This window comes from Monodelphis domestica, chromosome 6 (assembly GCF_027887165.1).
Source record: "Monodelphis domestica isolate mMonDom1 chromosome 6, mMonDom1.pri, whole genome shotgun sequence".
Taxonomy (NCBI): domain Eukaryota; kingdom Metazoa; phylum Chordata; class Mammalia; order Didelphimorphia; family Didelphidae; genus Monodelphis; species Monodelphis domestica.
The window spans coordinates 41,569,550-41,594,498 of NC_077232.1; the positions used below are offsets into that span (position 1 = coordinate 41,569,550).

At 42.9% G+C, this 24,949-nt stretch overlaps 1 protein-coding gene across 1 annotated transcript in view; it reads right to left on the minus strand.

Moving 5' to 3' along the window:
• The window catches only part of LOC100023504 (ETS homologous factor), a 78,051-nt gene that overhangs the window by 32,512 nt on the left and 20,590 nt on the right, over positions 1 to 24,949 (minus strand). Inside the window, exon 2 of the mRNA XM_056803784.1 lies at positions 6,257 to 6,458. Coding sequence (XP_056659762.1) covers positions 6,257 to 6,417 — 161 coding nt within the window. The 5' untranslated portion in view covers positions 6,418 to 6,458. The remainder of the gene's footprint in view (positions 1 to 6,256; positions 6,459 to 24,949) is intronic.

Genomic DNA, 24,949 nt, shown 5'->3' on the forward strand with positions numbered 1-24,949 from the left:
GAGAGGAGTATGAGAGAGAAGAAGAGGGGACAAAGAAGGAGAGGGAGAGACAGAGAGAGGGGAAGATAGAGTAGGGGAAGGAAGAAGGGAGAGAAGGTAAGAAAGAGGGAAAGAAGAAGAGTGAAGGAAGGAGAAGGAAAGAGAAAGGAGGGAGGAGGAGGAGGAGGAGAGACAGACAGATAGACAGAGACAGAGGGAGGGAGGGATAAAGGAGGGAGGGAAAACACTAACACTGGAAAAGGAAGAAGGGAAACAATCAGGTACACCCCTGATCTGTGAGATGCTGGGGGCCAGGCATGCCAAGGGGCAGAGATCAGGAGGGAGGACATGGGACAAAGCCAGAGCAAAGGCAGTAAATGCAATAGATAGACAGACAGACAGACAGACAGACAGACAGACAGACAGACAGACAGACAGAGAGATAGATAGATAGATAGATAGATAGATAGATAGATAGATAGATGGTCGGACAGATGGACAAACAGATGGACCAGATAGATAGATAGACAGATACATAGATACATAGAAGATAGATGGATATATAGATAGATAGAAGATAGATAAAAGATAGATTGATGGATGGACAGATAGACAGACAGACAGACAGATACATAGACAGATACATAGAAACAAAGAAGATAGATTGATGGATGGATGGAGATAGAAAAACAGATACATAGATAGATGCATAGACAGATAGACAGACAGACAGATAGATAGATACATAGATAGATGAATAGATATATAGATAGACAGACAGACAGATAGATAGATAGATAGATAGATAGATAGATAGATAGATAGATAGATAGATAGATAGACAGACAGATAGTTAGATAGATAGACAGACAGACAGATAGTTAGATAGATAGATAGATAGATAGATAGATAGATAGATAGATAGATAGATAGATAGACAGAGACAGATAGATAGATAGATAGATAGACAGACAGATAGTTAGATAGATAGACAGACAGATAGTTAGATAGATAGATAGATAGATAGATAGATAGATAGATAGATAGATAGATAGATAGATAGATAGATATAGAAATAGAGATAGAGATATATTTATGGAACAGGCCAGTGTGAATGTCAACCCAAATGGGAAGACTTTATGGACAGCACACAGCGGAAAGTGGGGGAAAACTCCAGTCAAATTCTCAGCTACTGGGAACACTGGGGCAATATCCCTGCACCCAAATAATGGAATGTTTCAGAGAGTTTCCACCCAGATGTCCCGAGTCATGTAAATATGGCTTTTGAGAATGAGACGTACTTCTTGGTGTCCCTCCTCAATGGGTTTTCCATTTTAGTTTTTATTTTAAAATTACAGATAGCATGGTGTGGTAGAGGGAGTAATGGACTTGACAACAGGAACGCCTGGGTTCAAATCTGACCTCAGACACTTCCTTAGACCCTGGGCAAGTCATTTAACTACAATTGCCTCACTCTTGCTGCTCTTATGTCTTAGAATTGATACAAAGAGGGAAGCTAGGTAGCTCAGTGAATAAAGAGCCAGGCTGAAGACAAGAAGTCCTGGGTTCAAATTGGGTCTTAGATACTTTCTAGATGTATAACCTTGGACAAGTCACTTAAACCCCATCGTCTAGACATTACCACTCTTCTGCCTTGGAACCAATTCTTAGTATCAATTCTAAGATGGAAGATAAGAGTTTTTAATTAAAAAATAAATAAAGTTTCTTTCAGTTCAGATGTATGATATATTCAGTTGTATGGTCCAATGTCTTGGGCAACTTTCTATGACTACAGGTTACAGAGAAGTTATTGAGCTGTATTGATTGAGGAAGTTTACTTACTTGGGGATTCCCCATACCAATGAAGCCAAAGGTCTAATCCCTAGCCTTAGAGGCAGGTAGGTGCGACAGTGCTTAAAACACTAGGCTTGACCTTAGGAAGTTCAAATCCAGATGCAGACACTTCTTAGCTATGTGACCATGGGAAAGTCACTCCATCTGCTTCGTGGGGTCGATACCTGCCTGCCAGGGTTATTGTGGGTATCAAATGAGATCATGTATGTAAAGGGCTTCAGAGTGCTCAGACCACAGTAAGCCCTCTATAAATGCTCATTATTATTTTAAAATGGACTTGATGGGGCAGGTGGGTGACTCAGTGGATAGAGAGCCAAAACCTGGAGATGGGAGGTCCTGGGTTCAAATCTGATCTCAGATGTAAGCCTGGGAAAGTCACTTAACCCCCAATGCAAGGCTCTTACTGCCTTGAAACAAACTATTAATTCTAAGGGTTTTGTTGGGTTTTTTAAAATAATAAATAGGGGGCAGCTGGGTGGCTCAGTGGATTGAGAGCCAGGCCTAGAGACAGGAGGTGCTAGGTTCAAATCTGGTCTCAGACACTTCCCAGCTGTGTGACCCTGGGAAAGTCACTTAACCCCCATTGCCTAACCCTTACCACTCTTCTGCCTTGGAGCCAATACACAGTATTGACTCCAAGACAGAATATAAGGGTTAATAAAATAAAATAATAAATAAATAATTACAAATAAATAATTGACTTGATACAGCCAGGTGGTTTCTTTAAATTCCCTAAAGAAAACTCTATCCAATGATTGTTGGGGGAACCAGACAACTGCATGTGGTCGCCAATTCCTTCATGCAGCTGCCTGCAGAGATTATCATCTCAGGCCTGGACATTGTCCAGTCTTGTTGGAGCAGGAAAGAAATATTGGAATCATCCTGAGTCACACATTCTGTCCCTCTTACTATCCATTACTCCTTGCCAAGAATCCCTGCTTTCTTTGAAGCCTTCAGACACTGAGAAGCAACAAACACTTTCTGGGAAATGTCAACTCCTTGAGGAAAAGAACTGTTATCTCTGGAGCCTAGAACAGTGATTGCATATAATAAACCCTTAATAAAATTTTCTGGAGCCTGAGAAGCTAGTGACATCCCCTGAGATGATGAATAGATCTTTTCTGTACTGAATTATTTACACGTTGTCCTCTCTGTTAATATGTTCCTTCAGGGGCAGCTGGGTGGCTCAGTGGATTGAGAGATGGGAGGTACAAGGTTTAAATCTGGCCTCAGATGATTCCTAACTGGGTGACCCCTAGGCAAGCCACTTGACCCCTCCATTGCTATCCCTTATGGCTCTTCTGTCTTAGAATCAATATATAGTACAATACATAGTATTGTATAAAGGTTTAAAAACAAAATGTACACTCCTCCAGGACAGAGGTGGAATTTTAAAGCCTTTCTTCACAAGCAAAGAGCCTGGAACAAAATGTTTTTTGTTGTTTGATCATTTCAGTTGAGTCTGACTCTTTTGGACCCCATTTGGAGTTTTCCTGGCCAAGACATTGGAATGGTTTTCCATTTCCTTCTCCAGCTTATTTTACAGATGAGGAAACTGAGACAAATAGGGTAAAATGACTTGCCCAGGGTCACATAGCTAGTAAGAATCTGAGGCCATATTGGAACTCAGGAAGAGGAGGCTTCCTGACTTCAAGCCCATCACTCTTCCCACAGTAACCTAGGAGTTAAATCAATGTTTGATCCAAACTGAACTAGACTGGATGGCATGAAGGTCCTCTTACAGGAGGCTCTCCTTGTATGGAGAGGGAGCTAGACATTTGGTCTCTTAGCTTCCTTCTCCACCTCATTTGTTCCTTTTATTGTAATCCTCCAATTTCTACCTTGAAGGGGCCTCAGATCAATGAAGTCAGGGGAGGGGACCCTACTTTCTTTCTAGGCTGTGAATGGCCTCAGGATTGCCCAGCTCTTCTTCACATTCTACTTGGCAGCTCCCCGAGGGGAATTTTGAAAGTGGACCATGATCCCCTAATCCCATCCTAAAGATGATCACAACTGAGTGAAAGGAGTTAAAAAGTCACTTGGTTCCCCAGAACTTCCTTCTTGGTGGGGGGGGGGGTGGGGAGTGACTGGCAAGTGGAAGCCCTCATCTAATTCTCACACTCCTCTCTCCCGATTCCTCAGCCCACGAGATGGTCATCTTCCTGGCGTAATGAAAGAAAGGGCTCTGGCTGCAATGTTAGGAAGTCCTTGGGAAGACCATAATTCTAAGTCCCAAGTTTGGCAGCTCCCATGCTACTTTTGTTGTGAAGTTGTTTCAGTCACATCCAACTCTTTGTGATCCCATTTGGGATTTTCTTGGCAGAAAAGGTCCTTGAAAACGTTAGTTAAGCCTCCGCCTCTATCTGACAAATATTAGCATGGATTTATGACTTAAGGGAATTTGAACCCACATTCAGTACCAAAAGTATTCAAGCCAAAGAGGCCCATGTAATGGAAAGAACACTGGTTTGGGAGTCCAGAGGAGTATCTGCTTTGGTGAGCATCAATTCAGATGGGTTTGCCAGGAAAGAGGGCTCTATGGCCCTTGTCCCTCCCCAGCAGGAGGGACTAGTTTGGAAAGAGGCAGCATGGCAGCAGGACCCTGGAAATGGATTATTGGGGGAGTCTTGTAATAGACACATCCAGAAAGCTATGAATTAAGACAAAGTGGAAATTATGGAGAAGATGCACACCCTACCCAGAGAGGAAGTGCAAACCCCACTTGCCATGGGCTAGTTATGGTGGCAAGGAAATAGCATTGAATTCAGAGTGCTGAGTTCAACATCTGGCTCTGCTTCTTGCCCCATGTATGACTTTGGACAAGTCATCTGACTTCTCTAAGACTCAGTTTACTTAAAAGTAAATTAAAGAGATTTGGTGACCTCAAAACCCCCCCAAATGTAGCACTCTGATCCTATGAATTGCAGCTCCGCTATTTACTACCTGTCACAACACTGGGAATAATATTTAACCCCTCTGAGACTCATTTTCTTTAATTTACAAAAATCAGGTTGAAGAAGATGATCTCTGTGGTCCCTCTTGTTTTAAACACTATCATAGAAAAGAAAAAAAAGAAACCAAGATGACAGAGAAATAAATTAGGGGCCAACTTGTCAATGTTTCAAATTCCCTCCTAGCTTACTCCCTATAAAATGACTGAATGGTTTGAATGAATACCTCCCATCCTACTTTTATTGTTCAGTTGTTTCAGTCACATCCAACTCTTTGTGATACCATTTGGGATTTTCTTGGCAAAAATATTGGAGCGGTTTATCATTTCCTACTCTAGCTCATTTTACAAATGAGGAAACTGAGGCAAGCTGGGTTGAGTTATTTGCCCAGAGTCACACAGCTAAGATACTGGAGTGGTCTGCCATTTCCTACTCTAGCTCATTTTACAAATGAGGAAACTGAGGCAAGCTGGGTTGAGTTATGTGCCCAGAGTCACACAGCTAAGATACTGGAGTGGTCTGCCATGTCCTTCTCTAGCTCATTTTACAAATGAGGAAACTGAGGCAAGCTGGGTTGAGTTATTTGCCCAGAGTCGCACAGCTAAGATACTGGAGTGGTCTGCCATTTCCTTCTCTAGCTCATTTTACAAATGAGGAAACTGAGGCAAGCTGGGTTGAGTTATTTGCCCAGGGTCACATAGCTAAGATACTAGAGTGGTCTGCCATTTCCTTCTCTAGCTCATTTTACAAATGAAGAAACTGAGGCAAGCTGGGTTGAGTTATTTGCCCAGGGTCACATAGCTAAGATACTAGAGTGGTCTGCCATTTCCTTCTCTAGCTCATTTTACCAATGAGGAAACTGAGGCAAGCTGGGTTGAGTTATTTGCCCAGGGTCACATAGCTAAGATACTAGAGTGGTCTGCCATTTCCTTCTCTAGCTCATTTTACAAATGAAGAAACTGAGGCAAGCTGGGTTGAGTTATTTGCCCAGGGTCACATAGCTAAGATACTAGAGTGGTCTGCCATTTCCTTCTCTAGCTCATTTTACAAATGAGGAAACTGAGGCAAGCTGGGTTAAGTTATTTGCCCAGGGTCACACAGGCTCAAAAGTGTCTACTATCCTATTTTACATTCTCTTAATCCAGCAAAGAATTCAACAGATTCTTAAATAGAATGATTACTCAGTATCCTCAACCCCTATCCTACTTTCTGTCCTGTCCTGGTCTCCCTGAGAAAGAAGGATGAAAGCTTGAGACATGAACTTCTACTTTAGGCACTACCTGCCCCATCGACATCTCTCTCCACCGGTTCCCCTCAGACCCCCCCACCAGGACCAGAGGAAGGAAAACCAGTGAGGATGAGCCATCATTCACAAGGTTCCGTCCTGAAGAAAGTTCTACCTGGCCACTCACTGCCACCCCACCTATGCTTTTCCAGGACACTGTGGCATAAGGTGAAAAGAACAGACTCACTCCCTCGGAGTGTGGGGAAATGGAACCAAGCCCTTAACCCCACCCAAGGCCAAGGTCCTCCTACCATTGCACGTGGGGTAACTGTCTGTCCAGGCCGGCTGTTGGTGGAGAAGATGGTTGCTGGAATTGAGATTCATCACACCACTTCCTTCCAAAATCATGATCTGTAAGGGGATCCAACAGGTCGCTCAGTTAATGCCTTCTTGACAAAGGCCATTTGGAAAGCGCCAACAGTAAAATAGAAAGAAATAGGAGAGAGAGAGAGAGAGGGAGAGAGAGGGAGAGAGAGAGAGAGAAATAAGAGTCAGCTCTTCAACACCAGACCCAGGAACATGTTGCCGCAGCCCTTGTCTGGAAAGGCAGAACTCGCCCGCAATTAAAATTTCCATGTCCAATATTCATATGTATGAGACAAGTTTTTACAGCCACCCATTCATAAATGAATAATCTCCAATCAGGAATGAGGCAGAGTGAAGGGCAATACCTCTCACCAGGAGATGTTGGCCAGCCTCCAAGTTTACAAAAGTGAAAACACCAAAGGGTGATATTTTTTTCTTAAAGCAGAATTTCAATCCATTAAAAAACCCAACCTTGTAGTCAACGTAATGGGCATTTCCAGAGAGATTCTGACCTGAAATGATCTGTTCAGGAGTCCCAGGGCATCTGACATACACACTCAAACTTGCCACTGAGTTGGGAAGGGATTGGTCATGGGTTTGACCCATGGAGTCAATCGTTGGCAGGACTCTCTGACCACTGGGTCCTGCTTCTATTTGGGGGGCACTTAGGACTTTGCACAAACCTAACTGTGCTTCACTCCCCCACTCTCTAGCCCCCAAACACAAATTATAACTGGTCCTTCCTTCCTCTTTGGTGAACTAAGGGATGCATATAAAATGATCTCAGGAGCTAAATTAGAGGAGCATAAAGTAGAAAGAAGAGCACTGGCTTTGGAATTTGGGGTTCTGAGTTCAAATTCTGGCTCAATGGCTGGGTAAGTCACCTTACCTCTCACGAGTCTCCATATTGTCCTCAGCAAAACATGAGCATTGAACTAACCTCTAGGGTTCCTTTCAATGCTAGTAGTCTGTGTGGTTCCCCCTTTGTAAAATAATGGGGAGTAGACCCCTTGAAGGTCCCTGCCAGTTTGAAGTCTATGGTCTTGTGATTTTAATATCTATCAGTCAGTACAGAGGAAGAAGATGGGGCAGGGAACATATGATAACCCCCAGATTCTCAGGGAAGTGTTGATGGAAAGAACCCTGCCCTGAAAGTCAGGAAATCTGGTTCTAATCTCATCGGTAGATGGTCCCTTGCTCTCTAGCCTTGGGTTTCTCATCTGAAAAAAAAAAAAAAGCAAACCAACCCAAGGAGGACTAGATGGTCGTCTAAGGTTCCTACCTGTTCTGAATCTGCCACCCTATGAGCTTACCTATGTGACTTTGGGCAAACCACTCCCTCTCGGTGGGACCTGCTTTCCTCACTTGTAAAAAGAATTGGGGGTTTAGACTAGGGCCCCAAGGCTCGTTTTCACCTTTAAGATGTTATTATCGGAGAAGAAAAGAATTCTGTCTAAGCTGCCCTACCTTCTCAACAGCTGGAGAGGTAAGGGGCAGGGGCAGGGGCAGGAAGAGGTGTGGAGGCAGCTGGCACTCTATTTACCCAAGGCCTGGGCTCTCTCTCGAGCCCATGTTGGACCTACCACCAACATACTTGGGAAAGTTACTGTTTAACGTGTGAAGGTCTGGGGATCGCAGCCCAACCGGTTTGCACAGAAGGATTGGCTAGGCGGGTTTCCACTCCATGGAAGACCAGGGTTGGAGGAAGGGGAAGACTGGAGGTGGTGGGGGTTGGGGGGGGAGATAGAGGAAGGCCAGTAGGGGTTTCCTTTCAATTCTTCCATCCAGTCTGGCCAGCTGGGGTGGTTGAAAGAGGCTGGTTCCACAGAGCACAGCCCAAGGCAGCTTAAGGCAAAAGGTGACCTCGACATGCCATCTCTGGGGCAAGAGGGTGGGAAAAGGAGAGATAAGGCTTCCATTTGCATTTTCCATGTAGTAGAGCTCAGCAGCTTCCTAGAAACTTCCTGGCCCCAGGTACTCATCTACAGAAGGTCACAGGCTCAGACTTCCGTCTAGAACGGGAAGGTACCTCGAGTCACCTAGACATACCCCCTCCTTTCTGAAGAGGAGGGAGAAAATGAGGCTGAGGGGAGAGGCCAACGTCTAATCACCTAGAGGTCTCCATTCAAGATGACATGGACCCATGTCTAGTCTTTGGGTCTGGCCATTGGAACGGCTTTGATTCCGTCTAATCCAGTATTCTCACCTAGCACAGCGGTTTCCAAAATAGCTCAACCCCAAAGGGTGTGCGATCAAGACAGGGGGGAAGGCTGGCAAGATGGATTCCATCCCCATCCTCCCCACCATAGCTAATCCCTGGGCTTGTCTCCTCCACCTCCACACCTACCAATACAACCTAACACTTCCCACTCCTTTTTCTACAGCTTGGCAAGCTCCCAATCTTCCCCCTTTGGAGCTGGGCATCAACCCACCTGGGCCTTTATGATTTAATCCCAACCTCTGAAACTACACAGGTGCCACTGGGAAAATCACCCCTACCCACCCTCACATACCCGACTACTAAAAAAGAATTCTGATGGCTGTGCCAAATCCAAAAAGTCCGAGTGTCCAGCCTACCATCCCCATCTTTTCTACAAGAATAACATGTTATTCTATCAGTCACCTTACTGAAATCACTCAAACAACAAGCACTTATTGACAATCCATTATGGAACAGGCACAAAGGGAGACAGGAATGGAACAGTTCCTGATCCAGAGTCAGGATTCTGGCAGCTATGGGGTGGCTCTACTGGGACTGGATTCAAGAAAAGCAGAGTACAAGACAGCCTCAGACACTAGCAATGAGACTCTGGACAAGTCACTTAACTTCTGTCAGCTTCATTTTTCCAAACCACAAAATGGCGGTCTTAATAACACCTCCTGCCCAGAATTGATGTGAGGGTGACATTTATAAAGTGCAGATCACAGAGCTTGGTACATAGTAGTCTCCCCCACTCTTAAACCTTTTATCTTATGCCTTAGCATCAATTCTAAGATAGAAGAGTAGCAAAGGTTAGGCAATCTGGGGTTAAGTGACTTGCCCAGGGTCACATAGCTAGCCAGTATCTGAGGTCAGATTCAAACCTAGGTCTTCCCAACTGCAGACCTAGTACTCTATCCACTGTGCTACCTATCTGCCCACATAATTGGCTCTTAGTGAAGATAACAATAGACAAACCAATCATTAAACTTTTATTGGGACAGCTGGGTGGCTCAGTGAGTAGAGCACCAGGTCTAGAGATAGGCAGTCTTGGGTCCAAGTTTGGCTCCAGACACTTGACCCCCATTGCCTAGCTCTTAGCACTCTTCTGGCTTGGAATCAAATACAGTATTGATTCTAAGATGGAAGGTAAGGGTTAAAAAAAATCAAAAACTTTTTTATTAATGGGCCAAGTACTGTGCTAGGCACTGGAAAAGAAAGGTGAAAGCCAGCATCTTCCTTTGAGGAGCTCACCGTCTAATAAGTAGGTCACATAAACATTGGGAAAGCCATGGAAAGAGAACTCTCTGGCTGTGGGTTTTTTTATTTGGGGCCTCAGTTTCCCCATCTGTCCAACAAGAAGGCTCAACAAGATGGCGTGGGGTTGGCTAGATCCATTCCAGGTTGAAATCCCATGAATAGAAGGAAATCAAATACCCATCAATGTTCATTGCCCTTCAGTCTCATCCTCCCAGCCCAGGAGCTGCTGGGTCATGGGGCAGCAGGCATCAACCACAGTGTCCCCCTTTAAAGAGGAAGCTGTCAGGGTGGCAAGATGCCCATTTAAAGGGTATATAAAATGGTTACTACTTGTAAAAGAGTTTATGGGACAACCCCTGGTTAGTCAGAGTTCATGTGAGCCCACGGAAGGACTGATTGTAGCATTGCTGGGGTCTGTTGAGCAACCAGCTTCCCCAGAGCCTGGAGCACAGACAAAGGGACCTCTGGGAGGGAGAATGCCCTCTTGAAAGGGATGCTGAAAGGATCTTTTTCATTTTCCAGTGCTCAAAGGCAGGAAGACCTGAGTTTGAATCTCCCCTTCACGTGGGAGAGAGCAAGCACTGGGTCTAGGGTTATGATAACTCGAGTTCAAACCCTTATCTTAAAAGCACCTGCTTCTCTGGACTTTTATGGGCTATTTCATCTTTAAATTAGTCTGTAGTGTGCTTTCCTTCTCTAGAAAAATCATTCTGGCAAAGGGACTTCCTCCTTAAGTCATAGATTCAGAGCTATACGGTACCTTATAGGTCATCAAGGCCAACTCCACTTTATTTTTTTTTAAGCCCTTCCCTTCCATCTTGAAGTCAATACTGTATATTGGCTCCAAGGCAGAAGAGTGGTAAAGGCTAGACAATGGGGGTCAAGTGACTTGCCCAGGGTCACACAGCTGAGAAGTGTCTGAGGCCAGATTTGAACTCAGGACCTTCTGTCTATAGGCCTGACTCTCACTCCACTGAGCTACCCAGCTGCCCCCTCCAACTCCATTTTAAAGAGGGGGAAATTGACATTTAGGGAAGCCACTGACCTCAGGTGCCTTGGGTAATAAATGTTAGAGTCAGAGTTGGAACTCAGGTCTTCTTCCTACAGATTCAATACTCTTTCCATTACAGCAGGTTGCCTCCCTGCTATCAACTTTATTATGAAGATGAAGATGAAGATTCATTTTATTTTTCAGTATTGACATTCCCAAAGTCTAACACTCTTGCCTTGCCCATAGTAGACATTTAATAAATTATTGTTCAGTCATTTCAGCAGTGTCCAACTCTTCCTGACCCCATTTGGGGTTTTCTTGGCAAAGACACTAGAGTGGTTGACCATTTCCTTCTCCAGCTCCTTTTACAGATGAGGAAACTGAGGCCAACACGGCTAAATGATTTGCCCAGAGTCACACAACTAGGAGTAGATTTGAACTCAGGTCTTCCTGACTCCAAGCCCAGTGCTCTATCCAGCCTACCTCCTAGATGCCCATTTAATAAATGCTCATGAATTATTATTATTGTTTTGGTCATTTGTTTCTCACAAAAGTAAAGGTAAAGATTTGAACCTAAGACCCTTGACTTCAACTTGGACCATGCAGCTCATTGAAGGGTTGTTTATATAAACCAGAAATGAAGACAACCCTCACCCTGAGTCATGCCAGCTGTCATTTATTCAAGAGTAGTTTACCCTAAGCCTAGAGACAAGAAGTCCTGGGTTCAAATCTGACCTCAGATACTTCAAAGCTGTGTGACCCTGGGTAAATCACTAAGCCCCCACTGCTCTTACTGTTCTTCTGCCTTGGAATCAATACATAGTATTGATTCTAAGACAGAAATTAAGGGTTGTTGTTTTTTTAAGGAGTCATTTATCATGGCAGTTTCTTAACTCGCCAATCGCTTTCCCCTCTTTCCCAATACTGACCACCTTTCCTTCCTGGTTGGTGTCTGATCTGGGAATGCAAAATTAAATCATTCATGTTGAGCCACGAAAAAAAGAATCCCAATTAGGCTAATAGGAAAGCTTCTGCTGTTAAAACAGTTCATTGGATCCACTTCAAAGGCGAGAGGGAAAGGATTTTTTGAACGCCATGGGGGTGGGGGTTCGGTTACATGTGCCATGGCTACTTTCCTGGAGCAGGAAAGACCGGTGCTAACTGGGTCTGACTCGGTGCCCTCCTTGATTGCTCAGGTTGCACAATGCCAAGAGATTGGCTCATGCGAAGGGAAGACAGTTGCTTAGACAGTCGGTTCTGGAGACAGGAGTCTGCCCCTTAAGTTGACAAGCAGGAACTCCATGGCGTCCATCACCTGGCAGACAGTTACAGACTCAGCTCTCCCTCCTGGCTGGCAAGGGAGTTCTGAACCCAGACTTTTCCTTCTCCTGGGATGCCCCCTTGGGGGTTCTGATCCCCTCTCTGCAGCTGCTTGCCCCCTCTACAAAGTACGGGCCAGACCTTGGACCCTGAATCTGACCAAGTTATCGCCAAGAGAAAGCCATACAACAACCCAACGAAATCCCAGCCACGATGGGCAAGCAAGCCCCCATAGACCACGGCAGGTCCCAAGAAGGGCCAGTCTCACCCCAGTCCCCACCTGGCACTTGTCTCCACCTAGCCCCACCCAGTCCAGTAGCAGATGTGCCATTACCGTCCAGGGGGATCCAACCCTGACCATCACCACCTGCAAGGATCTATTTTTAGCTTTGGAGAGAGGAGGGCATTCTGGTCACCAGGCACATGTGTGGGTGCCAACCTGGGCTTTTAGAGGGATGAAAAGATGATGCAAAGAAAGCTGACCTCCCAGGAACTACCAGCCCAATAACGATGCCCAAGAGCTCATCCTCTTTCTCTTCTCAGTGGACAGGCAGGGCACCACTAGGGCAGAATGCTGCGATCATCACTAGACAGAATCACTAGATTTCTGATCAACTCTTTCTCTGGGAGAGGGAATGGTTCAGTTTGGCAGAAGCGATGTGTGTCTCTAGAGAAGACCATGATGTAAGGAAAATGTATTGGGAAACCCAATAAGAATAAAGAATAAAATCATAGCTCATTTCAGACAAGTTCTCAAAGACAGTGTTACTGGAGGTGGAATAGCAGATTCCAAATCCCTCCTGGGATAGTTACTACCTATGAGACCTTGGCCAAGTCACTGAACTTTTTGCTTTCTTATCTGTAAATTGAGGTGCAGCTAGGTAGCACCGTGGATAGAGTGCCAGCCTGGATTCAGGAAGTCCTCTATTCTTGAGTTAAAATCCAGCCTCAGAACTTACTGCGTGATCCTGGGCAAGTCATTTAAGCCAGTTTCCCTCAGTTTCCTCATCTGTAAAATGAAATGGAGATGGAAATGGCAAAGCATTCCAGGATCTTTGCCAAGAAAATCCCCAAATGGGATCATGAAGAGTAACTGAACAACAAAAAAATCTAGAAAATGAAGGGTATTGGACTGGATAACTCCTGAGACCCTTTCAAACTCCAGATCTATGAATAGATCTTCATAGGTATAGATCTACAAAGAGCATAGTTCCACCCATATACAAGCATTTAGGAAGAGCCTACTCTGTGTACCAGGCATGGAACCCAGCATTGGGGACACCAAGAAGAAGCCAAACCAGCCCCTTGCCTCAAGGAGCTCATAACCTAATGAAAGAGTCAAGGTGTACATAAACATGTACGTACAGAGTAGATGAAAGATTACCTTCAACAGGAAGACTAGCACAAGGCTGCTGACGGAGGTGCAATTCCAGTTCAGGAGGGAAAGTATTTCAGGCATGGGGGGGGCAGCCAGGACAAAGGCACCAAGATTTGTGTGTGTGACAAACAGCCAGTAGGCGAGAAGTTGTAGTTAAGTGTGGATCTGAACCAAAATCCACTGACTATGGCTAGACAGTGCAGTGGGTAGAGTACCAGGCTTGGAGACAGGAAGATCTGAATTCAAATCCAGTCTCAGACACTTACTAGCTGGGCAAATCACTTAAATCTTACTTGCCTCACATCCCTTACTCTTCTGGGGACACACTAGAAAAGGAAATGGTCAACTCCTGCCATGGAGAAAAAGCCCATGACTCCAAAACCAGTGTTGCAGAAGCTCCAGGTACCATAGTAGATAGAGCCCTGCATCTGGAGTAAGAAAGACATGAGTTCAAATCGGAAACTTTCTAGCTGTATCACTCTGGGCAAGTCACTTAACCTGTCTACCTGTTTCCTCATCTGTAAAAAGGGGGGAATAATAGCACAGACTTCTCAGCATTGTGGGTGTGAGGATAAGATGAAAGAATATTTGTAAAAATACTTTATAAACTTTAAAGCACTATATAAATGCTAGTTATCATTATTGTTTTCACTGTATGAGATTACTTATTTAGAATGGACAATAAAGACTGTAGAGTCCATGGAAGGAAATAATGGAGAGTGTAATAGATATGTTATCATGTTTATTTCAAGAGGAAGACATAAACACAGGGAAAGCTGCATGCGCTAAAGTTTATCTGACTCTGGAAGAATGGGAACACTGGAGTTCATCAAGTAGGGGATGAGAAGTTTTTGACAAGATCAGATCCACATCATCCCCTAGTTGTTACAATTTTTGGCCCCCTCTGGCTTTATTCCCATCCTGTAAAGAGTGGCTCTGAAGATAGATAACCCCATTTCAACTCCATTTGGAGTCTACAACTCCAAATCCCATCCTATTTACACAATGAATATCTAATTCTTCAGGCTAGGGGTGCTCATCCAGTAGCTTGAAATTCACTCTGGTAAAATCAATCATTCCCTTCCCCAAAGACCACTCACTCAAATAATCCACAAATTCAACTGACTTCAAATTTGCCTCAGTTTCCTTATCTGTAAAATGAGGATAAGAACAGCACCTCCCTCAGAGAGTTCTTGGGAGGGAGGGACAAATGAGATAATAATGTCTGGTACATAGTAGGCACTTAGTAAATATTTGTTCTTTTCCCCCCTCTATGTTCCGGGACTCCTAAGCTAACATCAGTAAGAGACTGGACTAGTCCCATTCTTGGTGACCAAGGGGATGGCTCTCCCTGAGCACTGGCCAGTCCAATGTCTGGATTGAAGATGTAAAATAAACAGGGGAAAGGTAGGGATCAGGGGGGTCTTGGGCCAGAAATCTAGAGCTAGAAGGAGCCTCAAAGGTCATCTGGTCCAACCCCTTTATTTTATAGATGAGGAAACTGAGGGACAAAGGCAGGACATGACCTGCCCACAATCATAAAGGTAGTGGCAAAGTTGAGATTTGAACCCATATCTGAATTCCTAGCTAAGAACTGAAATCTCTTGTTCTGATTCCAGTTATCTGGAGAGACTGATTTGGGAATAAAAATATAAGTTTATTGAGGGCAGCATGTGGATAGAGAGCCAGGCCTGGAGTTGGGAGGTCCTGGGTTCCAATTTGGCCTCAGACACTTCCCAGCTGTGTGACCCTGGGCAAGTCACTTATTCCCCATTGCCTAGCCCTTACTACTCTTCTGCCTTGGATCCAATACACAGTATCAATTCTAAGACAGAAGGTGAGAGTTCAAAAAAGAGAGAGAGAATAGAAATTTATTGATTTGATCAGGTTTATTGGCTAGGCCAGCATCATAACCAATAAAGTGGGATAGGTCGCCATGGCTCTCACTTAACCAGGGATGACCTGAGCTGGGTCAGGCAGCTTAATAAATAGATTTTTAGGAGCTCATCATTCAGCCCTTCCCTTGATCATCCCTAGACGTCTCTAATTGGTGAGATCTAATTAAGAGGTGCTCCATCAGCCTGTCCACTCCTCCCCATACCTACTACATCTAGGGGAACCCAGAAAAAGAACCCTGGTCCCATTATTAACCAAGTTCTGTTTAAAAGGAGGGCCTTCCTGGGGCCAAAGAAAATGCAAAAAGCAGTAGACTGGATTCCAGTGTCTCTAACCCAGACCCCAGGAATTCTCCCTAATACACAGGATTGAAGACAGTCTATAAACAAATGAATTCTTACACTCCAGAAGAGGGCAGGACCCAGGAGGGGGAGGGACTTGATGGCCTGAGGTCCCTTGAAGCTCTGGGCATTCCTGGGTCCCATGGGTAACTCACAGGGGAAGCGACGCAAAGGCTTAATCAATTGTCTGTTAACAGAAAGGTAGGTTGGACAGAGATGGTGGCCTCCCCAAACCCAAAGGGTGGAGCTGAAAAGAACAGGAGGCCCTGGCATGACTGAGGGGGCGAAGCTGGGACCAACCTCTGCCCAGAGAACCAGGAGGGTGTGTCAAGTCTCAGGGCGGGGGCCACCCTGAGCCTCCTTGTTGTCTTTTGGCCCTGCTTAGTGGAGAAGAAAGGTGAGCTCCATTCACCGAGGCTGAAACTGCTGAACAGAGACTTTCTCACTGACTTCACAGAGAGAACCTTCCAGCTGAGACAGGCAGAACACAGCTTGGATGAGCTGCTCCAGTGGGAGGTCCTGTCCTTAGCCCAACTCAAGCCATCAGGTCCCTGGTGACACCCAGAGGTCCCCCCACACCTAAGAAGCTGGCACACATCTAACTCAATCAGCAAATCAAGGAACTACTAAGAACACAGTTCAGGGCTCAGTGCTCAAAGAAAAATGGGATGCTGCCCACAGGGAGCTTAGAAATGACCCTAGAAGGCCATCTAGTCCAATCTCCTCCTCACTATACAGATGAGGAAACTGAGGTCCTTTTCTTTTTCTTTTTTAATTCAAAATTTTCAGGGATAAATGTATATTAATTGAAAAAAATAAAAGATTACTTTAGGCTACTTTATTGACTTATTGAATACCAGTACCCAGGGTATTGTGGGGGAAAGAGAAAGATAAAGTAACTTCTTTCTTCCTTCCATCCTGCTTTCCTCTTTTCTTCCTTCCTTCCTTTCTTTCTTCCTTTTTCCTCTTTTTCTTCCTTCTTTCCTTCCTCCCTTCTTTTCTTTCTTCTTTTCTTCCTTCCTTCTTTCCTCCCTCCCTCTCTCTTTTTTCTTTTCCTTTCTCTCTTTCTTTCTTCCTTCCTTCCTTTTTTCTATTTTCCTTTTTCTTCCTTCTTTCCTTCCTTCCTTCTTTTCTTCCTTCCTTCCTTCCTCCTCCCTCCCTCTCCCCCCTCTTCCTTCTTCTCTCCTTCCTTCCTTCCTTCCTTCCTCCCATAGCTCATTTATTAAATATTCAAATGGAAAATGAACTGCCTCAAGGATGATTGAAAGCTATTCCACCCATGGGGAATAGCTCAGACCATAGACTGATCATATTTACTCCATTCACATTATTCATTTCATGTAATTATAACCAAAAAAAAAATGGCAGAATTGGAAGGAATTAGAAGGCATCTAATCCAACCAGTTTCAAAGAGGAGTCCATAGCAACCCTCTCATACATGAGCAATCATCCAGCTACCACTTGAAGAACTCCAGCAAATGGACACCCACCATCCTCCAAGGAAGCCCTTTCCACTTTTGTGTAGCTGTCAGAGTTACAAAAGTTTTCTTGACATCCAGCCAAAATCCACCTCTGTAGATGTAATGATTCTTTACAATCTCCTATAATACTTTGTTGTTGTTCAGTCATGTCCAACTCTTCGTGACCCTGTGGACCCACAGCACACCAATATCATCTGTGGGGTTTTCCTGGCAAAGATGCTCCGGTGGCCTGCCATTGCCTCCTCTAGTGGATTAAGGCAAAGAAAAGTTAAGTGACTTGCCCAAGGCCACAGAGCTGGTCAGGATCCAAAGCTTGATTTGAACATAGATCTTCCTGATTCCAGGACTCCATTCCCACATAATACTTTACAGTAATAAACCATATCTACATCCATCTTATTTGGTCAGATCTCTACAGAAAAGAGGTCCTTAATTTATTTTTTATGTCAGGAATGAGATCTTGAAGCCTAGGGACTCCTTCTCAAAGTAATTTCTTTCAATGCAGAAAATAAAATTCAGTTTGATTCCAAAGGAAACCAAATATACTGAAGCATAATGATCAAAATATGTTTAAAAACAATTCATGGATCCCAGGCTAAATTCTTTTGAAAGAGGTTCTCCATCACTCTAAAGCTTTCCCATCTTTTGGACAACTCGGAAATATTTTATTTAGTACTATTTCCATTTTAAAGGGGAAATTTAATGAGGAGAGAAACCAAGTCTGAATGAGGTTCGATGAGTTCCTAAGGGCACAGTCCAGTCAGTACATAGTACACAGAGCAAACTCAGGGAGAGGTGGCATCAAACTGTCAGGTCTTGGGTTTTCTAGCCCCCAGTTTGGGGGCCAGTAACTGAGGCCCTCAGGGATCACTGTTTTTTTAGCCGTCCACCCCAAATCTACCAGCACAGAACAACTGCTGGAATGAATTAACTTCCAGTTGGAGATTCCCCATTGGGTTCCTAAATCATAGAATCGGGATTCTAGATCTGAAAGGAGCCCTCCTACTTTTTCATTGTACAGAGAAGGAAACTAAGGCCTAGAAAGCAAAAGTAATTTAGCTAAGGTTGCAAAGGTACTAAGTGGCAGAACCAGATGGTGAATGCCCTCTTTCCATATTATCAAGGGATCTGACCAAGAGAACAATGGTGCATTAAAATATGAGGCAGCATGGTGGAGGAGTAGAAAATACTCAGGGGTTCAAACGTGCCCTCATACTTAATAGCTGTGTGATCTCTTTGTTCTTCAGTTTCAATACTAGTAATAGGGACAGCTAGATGACTCAGTGGATAGAGAGCCAGGCTGGAATATGGAAAGTCCTGGGTTCAAATTTAAACTCAGACACTTCCTAGCTGGGTGACTCTGGGCAAGTGACTTTACCTCCATTGTCTAGCTCTTATTGCTCTTCTGTCTTGGTTCTGCTACACAGTGTTCATTCTAAGATGGAAGAGAAGGTTTTAAAAAGATAATAATAATATTGAACATACTTCCTAGCTGTGTGACCCTGGGCAAAGCACTTCACCTCCTTACTGCTCTTCTGCCTTAGAATCAATATATAGCATAGGTTCTAAGATAGAAGGGTCTAAGACAGAAGGACTTAAAAAATAATAAGTATAATAATCATCATGGCTAACATTTATATAGCACCTACTATGTGCCCAGGCACTATCTATGCTCAGCACTTTACCAGTATTCTCTCATTTGATCCTCCCAACAACACAGAGAGGTAGGAACTATGATCATCCATAAGATAAGGAGCATCTGTAACACAGAGTCGTTTCAACCATCAAATGAGCTAATTTGTTGGTCAGTTGGTCAAGAAACATTTTATTAAGCACCTACTATGTGCTCAGTGCTAAAAAATAAAGATGGTTCTCATCCTCAAGAAGTTCACAATCTAATGGCAAGACAACATGTAGAGCAAGTCCTATACAGGATAAATAGGAAATAATTAAGAGAAGGAAGGCACTGGAATTAAGAGGGGCTGCAGAAGGCTTGGAGTAGAGATGAATTTTAGTCGGGACTTAAAAGGAAGCCAAGGAAACGCAGAGGTTCAATTGAGGAGTGAGTGTTTCAGGCATGACAGACTACCAAGGAAAATTCCCAGGGCTCAGGTAGAGTAGCAAGGAGGTCAGTGCCACCGGGTCAAAGAGGGCATGGCAGGGAGAACTGGGTAAGAAGACTACAAAAGGAAGAGGGAGCTTCACAAACCTGACAGAGCTATACATAATGATGATGATGTTAGTGAATATCATGATGAAGATGACATTCAGGGTCTATCCTTGCCTAATAATCAAAAGCCATACTAAAATGCCAATGGATGAATTTTAATCCTTTGTCATTAAGATCTATCTCTATCTCTATCTATTGATATAAATATATACATATATTTATATATATATACAGAGAGAGAGAGAGAGAGAGAGAGAGAGAGAGATTTTTTAACCCTTACAACATTCTGTCTTAGAATCAATACTGTGTATTGGTTCCAAGAGAGAAGAGCAGTAAGGGCAAGGCAATGAGGGTTAAGTGACTTGTCCAGGGTCATACAGCTGGGAAGGGTCTGAGGTCACATTTGAACCTAAGAGCTCCCCATCTCTAGATCTAGATCTCAATCCACTGAGTCACCTAGCTGCCTTCTAAATATATACATAAAATTTCAATTTAACATAAAATATATTTCAATTTAATATATTTAATGTTAAATATATTTAATTATATATTTAATACAAAATATATTTTAAATTTCTATATTAACATAAATATATATTTTGATTGTATACATTTAATGTAAAATAGGTTTCAATTTAATATATATTTAACAGATATATTTCCATTTTATATATTTAAAGTATGTATTTCAATTCTATATATTAACATAAATATATGTTTCAATTTTATATATATTTAACATAAAATATATTTCCATTTTATATATTTAAAGTATATATTTCCATTTTATATATTTAAAGTATATATTTCAATTATATATTTCCATTTTATATATTTAAAGTACATATTTCAATTTTATATATTAACATAAATATATTTCAATTTTATATATTAAAGTATATATTTCAATTTTATATATTAACATAAATATATATTCCGATTTTATATATATTTAACATAAAATATATTTCCATTTTATATATTTAAAGTATATATTTCCATTTTATATATTTAAAGTATATATTTCAATTATATATTTCCATTTTATATATTTAAAGTACATATTTCAATTTTATATATTAACATAAATATATTTCAATTTTATATATTAAAGTATATATTTCAATTTTATATATTAACATAAATATATATTCCAATTTTATAAATATTTAACATAAAATATATGTTTCAATTTTATATATTTAATGTAAATATATTTCAATTTAATTATTTAAAGTATATATTTCAATTATATATTTAATGTAAACATATTTCAATTTTATATGTTTAATGTAAAAACATATTTCAATTCAATATATTTAGTGTAAAAATGTTTTTATTTACAATCTATTTAATGTAAAATATACATATTTCAATTTAATAGAATATATATTTAAAATCAAGATGGCAGAGAAGTCTTTCTGTTTCGGGGGGCCAGGGTTAGGAGAGTTAAGCCCTAGGCATGGATCCCCCCAAGTGAAAATGTAAAACACACATACCTTGAGCTACTGTACATAATCCTTCCAATTGTCCCTGTTTTCACCACTGAACTGAAGCCTGGGCCTTACGTCCCCCGTATTCCATACATACCCCCAGAGTTAGGTTCCTGAAAATCTTCCCACCTCTCGGGCTAATGGTTATCGTGTGTGTCCCGCGAGTTTGCGCCGCGGCTGTCTGGGCTCTCTTCGGAGGCCAGATCTGGACTATTTTTGTGGATTTCTTTTACTGTTTGTGAACAATTTGTAAATATACACATTTTGGTGATCCTTATCGGCCCTGGTGCCTGCCACAGACAGGCAGGTCCTGGAAGGGGTGAGGCACTGGACGAAAGCTGATCAAAAGACAAGCTCACCCTGTGTGACCCTCGGAGATCCTGCCAGCAGCCCAGCCAGGAGTCTTGGAGATAAAGCTAATGAGATTTTTAGGAGGACAGGCTGGACTCTTTCTCTCTCCTCTCATGGTGAACTGGAATTTCGGCCATGAGGCTGCATTCCTGGGGGTTTGGGGCGGGGCGGGGCAGAAGAGGAGGTGGAGAGAAGAGAGCGAACAGAGGTAGATGGACCCTCACCAACTGGGGAAAACCAGAGAGGATACCAGAATTCTGATTTCCCCTAAGCCAACCCCGAGACTCTTCCTAGGAGGAAAAAGAAGGAATTAACTGCCCGAGGAACAGCTATCCCAGAGCAGGTGGTGAGGAAGGAGTCAACAGCTGGGTAACAGCTGTCCTACAGCAAGTTCCCCCACGAATCACGTTCTACCTCCCAAGCCTGTAAAAAAGGTCGCGACTTAGAATGCCACCATTCTCTGCCTTGCATCCTTCTTCCCGTTCTCAGAGCAGACAGTGGTACTGGCTTTCGTCCACCTGAGTCAGACTATAAAACCCTCCCAGGCTCCTTTCATCTCTGCCCTGCTGGCACAGGGAGCCCACCTGCCCTGTGCCCTGAATTCCCCACCAATTATTGCTCTCGTTGATGTTGCCCTCATACAATTTCCCCGGGATATGAACAAGGAACTGGGTCGCTGCCCGCCTAAAAGAGGTTCCATTCTTTATCCCTCCTTGCCTGCTCTTCCCTGATTTTGTTCACATTCTCGATCCAGTCTTTGCTGGAAGAAAAATGCCCATAGAGAGGCAGCCCGAATTCAGGAAGGACGTGCTTGGGTCCAATACAAGCAACAATAATAAAAACAGATGGTATCTATATATCATTTTGAAGTTTGAAAAAAACCCATTTGAGTCTCCTGAGTTGGGAGGCTGAGGAACAGAGGAGCTGGACAGTATTGGAGATGATGAAGGAAGAAGTGGCAAATAGACAAAAAAAAAAAGGGGGGGGGGGAGTTAGGCCATTAACCCGAATAGAAACCTATTCCTTTCTCAGTTCAAAACTTTGTGGTTTAGTAGAAAGACTATCAGATTTGGAATCCATGGACTTGGGTTCAAATCTTGCCTTTGTCAATTATGCCTTATATGAGCATGAATGAATTACTTAAACTCTTTGATTATATGTTTCCTCACCTAGGAAAGGAGGGAGTTGGACTAGATATGGGGTTCTTATTCTTTTTTGTGTGTCATTAAACAGTCTAGGGAATCTTTTCCATAGACTTAAGATAATATTTGTCAAGTACTTAACTGGGTACTTGGCACATAGTAGGCACCTAAGAAATGCTTGTTTCCTTCTATCAGAATGTTTTGTAAATGATACAATAAAATAAAATACATAGAAACAAATTCTGTTGAAACATAAGCATCAAAATATTTTTATAAATAAGCCCACAGACACCTTGTTAAAAACCCCTTGAAGAGATGATCTCTAAGACCTTCTGGACTTAAATCCATAATCTTCTGTGAATAGTTATCTTCCCACTGCTTTGTGGACCACTCAGTTCTGATAAGCCTTGAATAATACAAATTCATTGAGGGCAGAGATGGTTTTCATTTTGTCTTTCCTACCCTGATGCCTGACATACAGTGCCTTGCTCTGAGTAGGCAGAGAATTGATGGGTGTTGAAATGTTTAGGGGTGAAGGGAGGTATTGAATTGGAGATGGAGATTGGAGGGAAGTAGTCATCTATCCCATGTCACCATTTTAGATTCTTATAATAAGGAAGGCTAGAAGACTGGAGTGCTAGGTAAAGAAGCCAGGACTCTACACCACCAACATGAAAGAAATGGACCTTGGGGGAAATTGTACACTAGATCGGTGACTGAGAAAGTCAAAGAACCATGGGAAGATGAGAGCTAAGTCTTGTGAATAAGGCATTCCAAGTGCAAATATATCAACAGCGATTGGATTTACTATAATAGACCCTAATCATGGATCCAAAGATTCACTACTGAAAAACTTTGGGGATTTAGTCATTTAAAATGAAAGATCTTGGGGGGGGGGGGCAGCTGGGTAGCTCAGTGGATTGAGAGTCAGGCCTAGAGAGGGGAGGTCCTGGGTTCAAATTTGACCTCAGACACTTCCCAGCTGTGTGACCCTGGGCAAGTCACTTGACCCCCATTGCCTAGCCCTTACCACTCTTCTGCCTTGGAGCCAATACACAGTGTTGACTCCAAGACAGAAGGTAAGGGTTTTAAAAAAAAAAATGAAAGATCGCCATTTTAGAGGGTTTCACAAGAAACATATTTTTAAAAATTTGTAATCAACACATTTTTCCTATGCCTATAGATAGCTTCAGTTTCTTCTGACAACTGATTGTTTATATCCTTTGACCATTTATCATTTGGGGAATGGCTCCTTTAAAAAACAAACAAACAAAAACATCTGACTCGGTCTTATAGTCAGTATATATTTGAGAAATGAATAATTTGTCAGAGAAATTTGCTATAAAAAATGTTTTATTTTTGCTTCATTTCCTATGGTTCCTTTCAGCATAATGTAGTTTCCATGATTATCTCCTTTAATTAGATGTATTTTTGCTTTTACTTTGTCTGAGATCATCATTGCTATCCCTGCCATTTTTAAGACTTTGGTCTATTATCATATTCTAAAGGTAGATAGAAGAGGTAGCTGGGTAACCCAGTGGATTGAGAGCCAGGCCCAGAGATGGGATGTCCTGGGTTCGAATCTAGCCTCAGACACTTCCTAGCTGGGTGACCCTGGGCAAGTCCCTTGACCCCCATTGCCTAGCCCTTACCTCTCTTCTACCTTGGAACCAATACTTAGAATTGATTCTAAGACAGAAGGTAAGGGTTTAAAATAATAAAAATAAAGGTAGACTGACTGGCACTTGAGGACAGGAAAAGCAGGCGGAATACTCATCTATGACAGGGTTTCTTTGGCTTAGGGATCCTCAGGCTGTCAGGGTCACCTTCTCTCTAGGTCTCTACAGACCTTCCTGGATCTCAGTCATCAAACTCAGGAGAAGTTCCCTTAGCTTTCCAAAACATTTAAACTCTCCGCCAACAGAAATACCTGCTGAGTATTCCAAAGCCTTCCAGTGGGTTTCTAAACAATTGTTACTCCTTTCTAAATGTGTTCTAGTCCATTCAATGAACCCAATCAAGTGTGGAAGGCTGGGGGGAGGGCTGGGCAGCATTCACTGAAAGGATCAGTGGCAGAGAGAGCCAAGGCAATCTGTCCTGGGATCCGGAAGCACCCAACAAGCCAAACAAACAAAATGAGAAGGATTCGATGAAAAACAAAATCTTTCCGAGCAAGACTCTTTCTGTCCCTTCTCCTCCCTCCTTCCCCCCAGCCTGTGCCCATGTCTTTGTCCCAGCTGGAGAAGACCCAGAGCCCAAACCCCAAAGCTCCTCCTAAGCTTTCAGGTTGGCAGCTAGGATTAGGGTCCAGATTTCTCCAAAGCAGCCTGGGCAGGAAAGAGCTCCACTCAGGGCGGAATAAAGCAGTTGGCTGTCTGGGCTGGTGGCTGTCTCTCCCCAAGACAATGAGGTGTTTATGTGTCAGAGGGTTAGGAGCAGGTTGTTAAGGCAGAAAACCCACCGTCAATAGAGCTGTTAATTCAGTTGTTGGCATGAGCTCCTGTTATCTGCAGAATACCTCCCAGAGGGGATAAGCCCTGCCTTTTCGTTT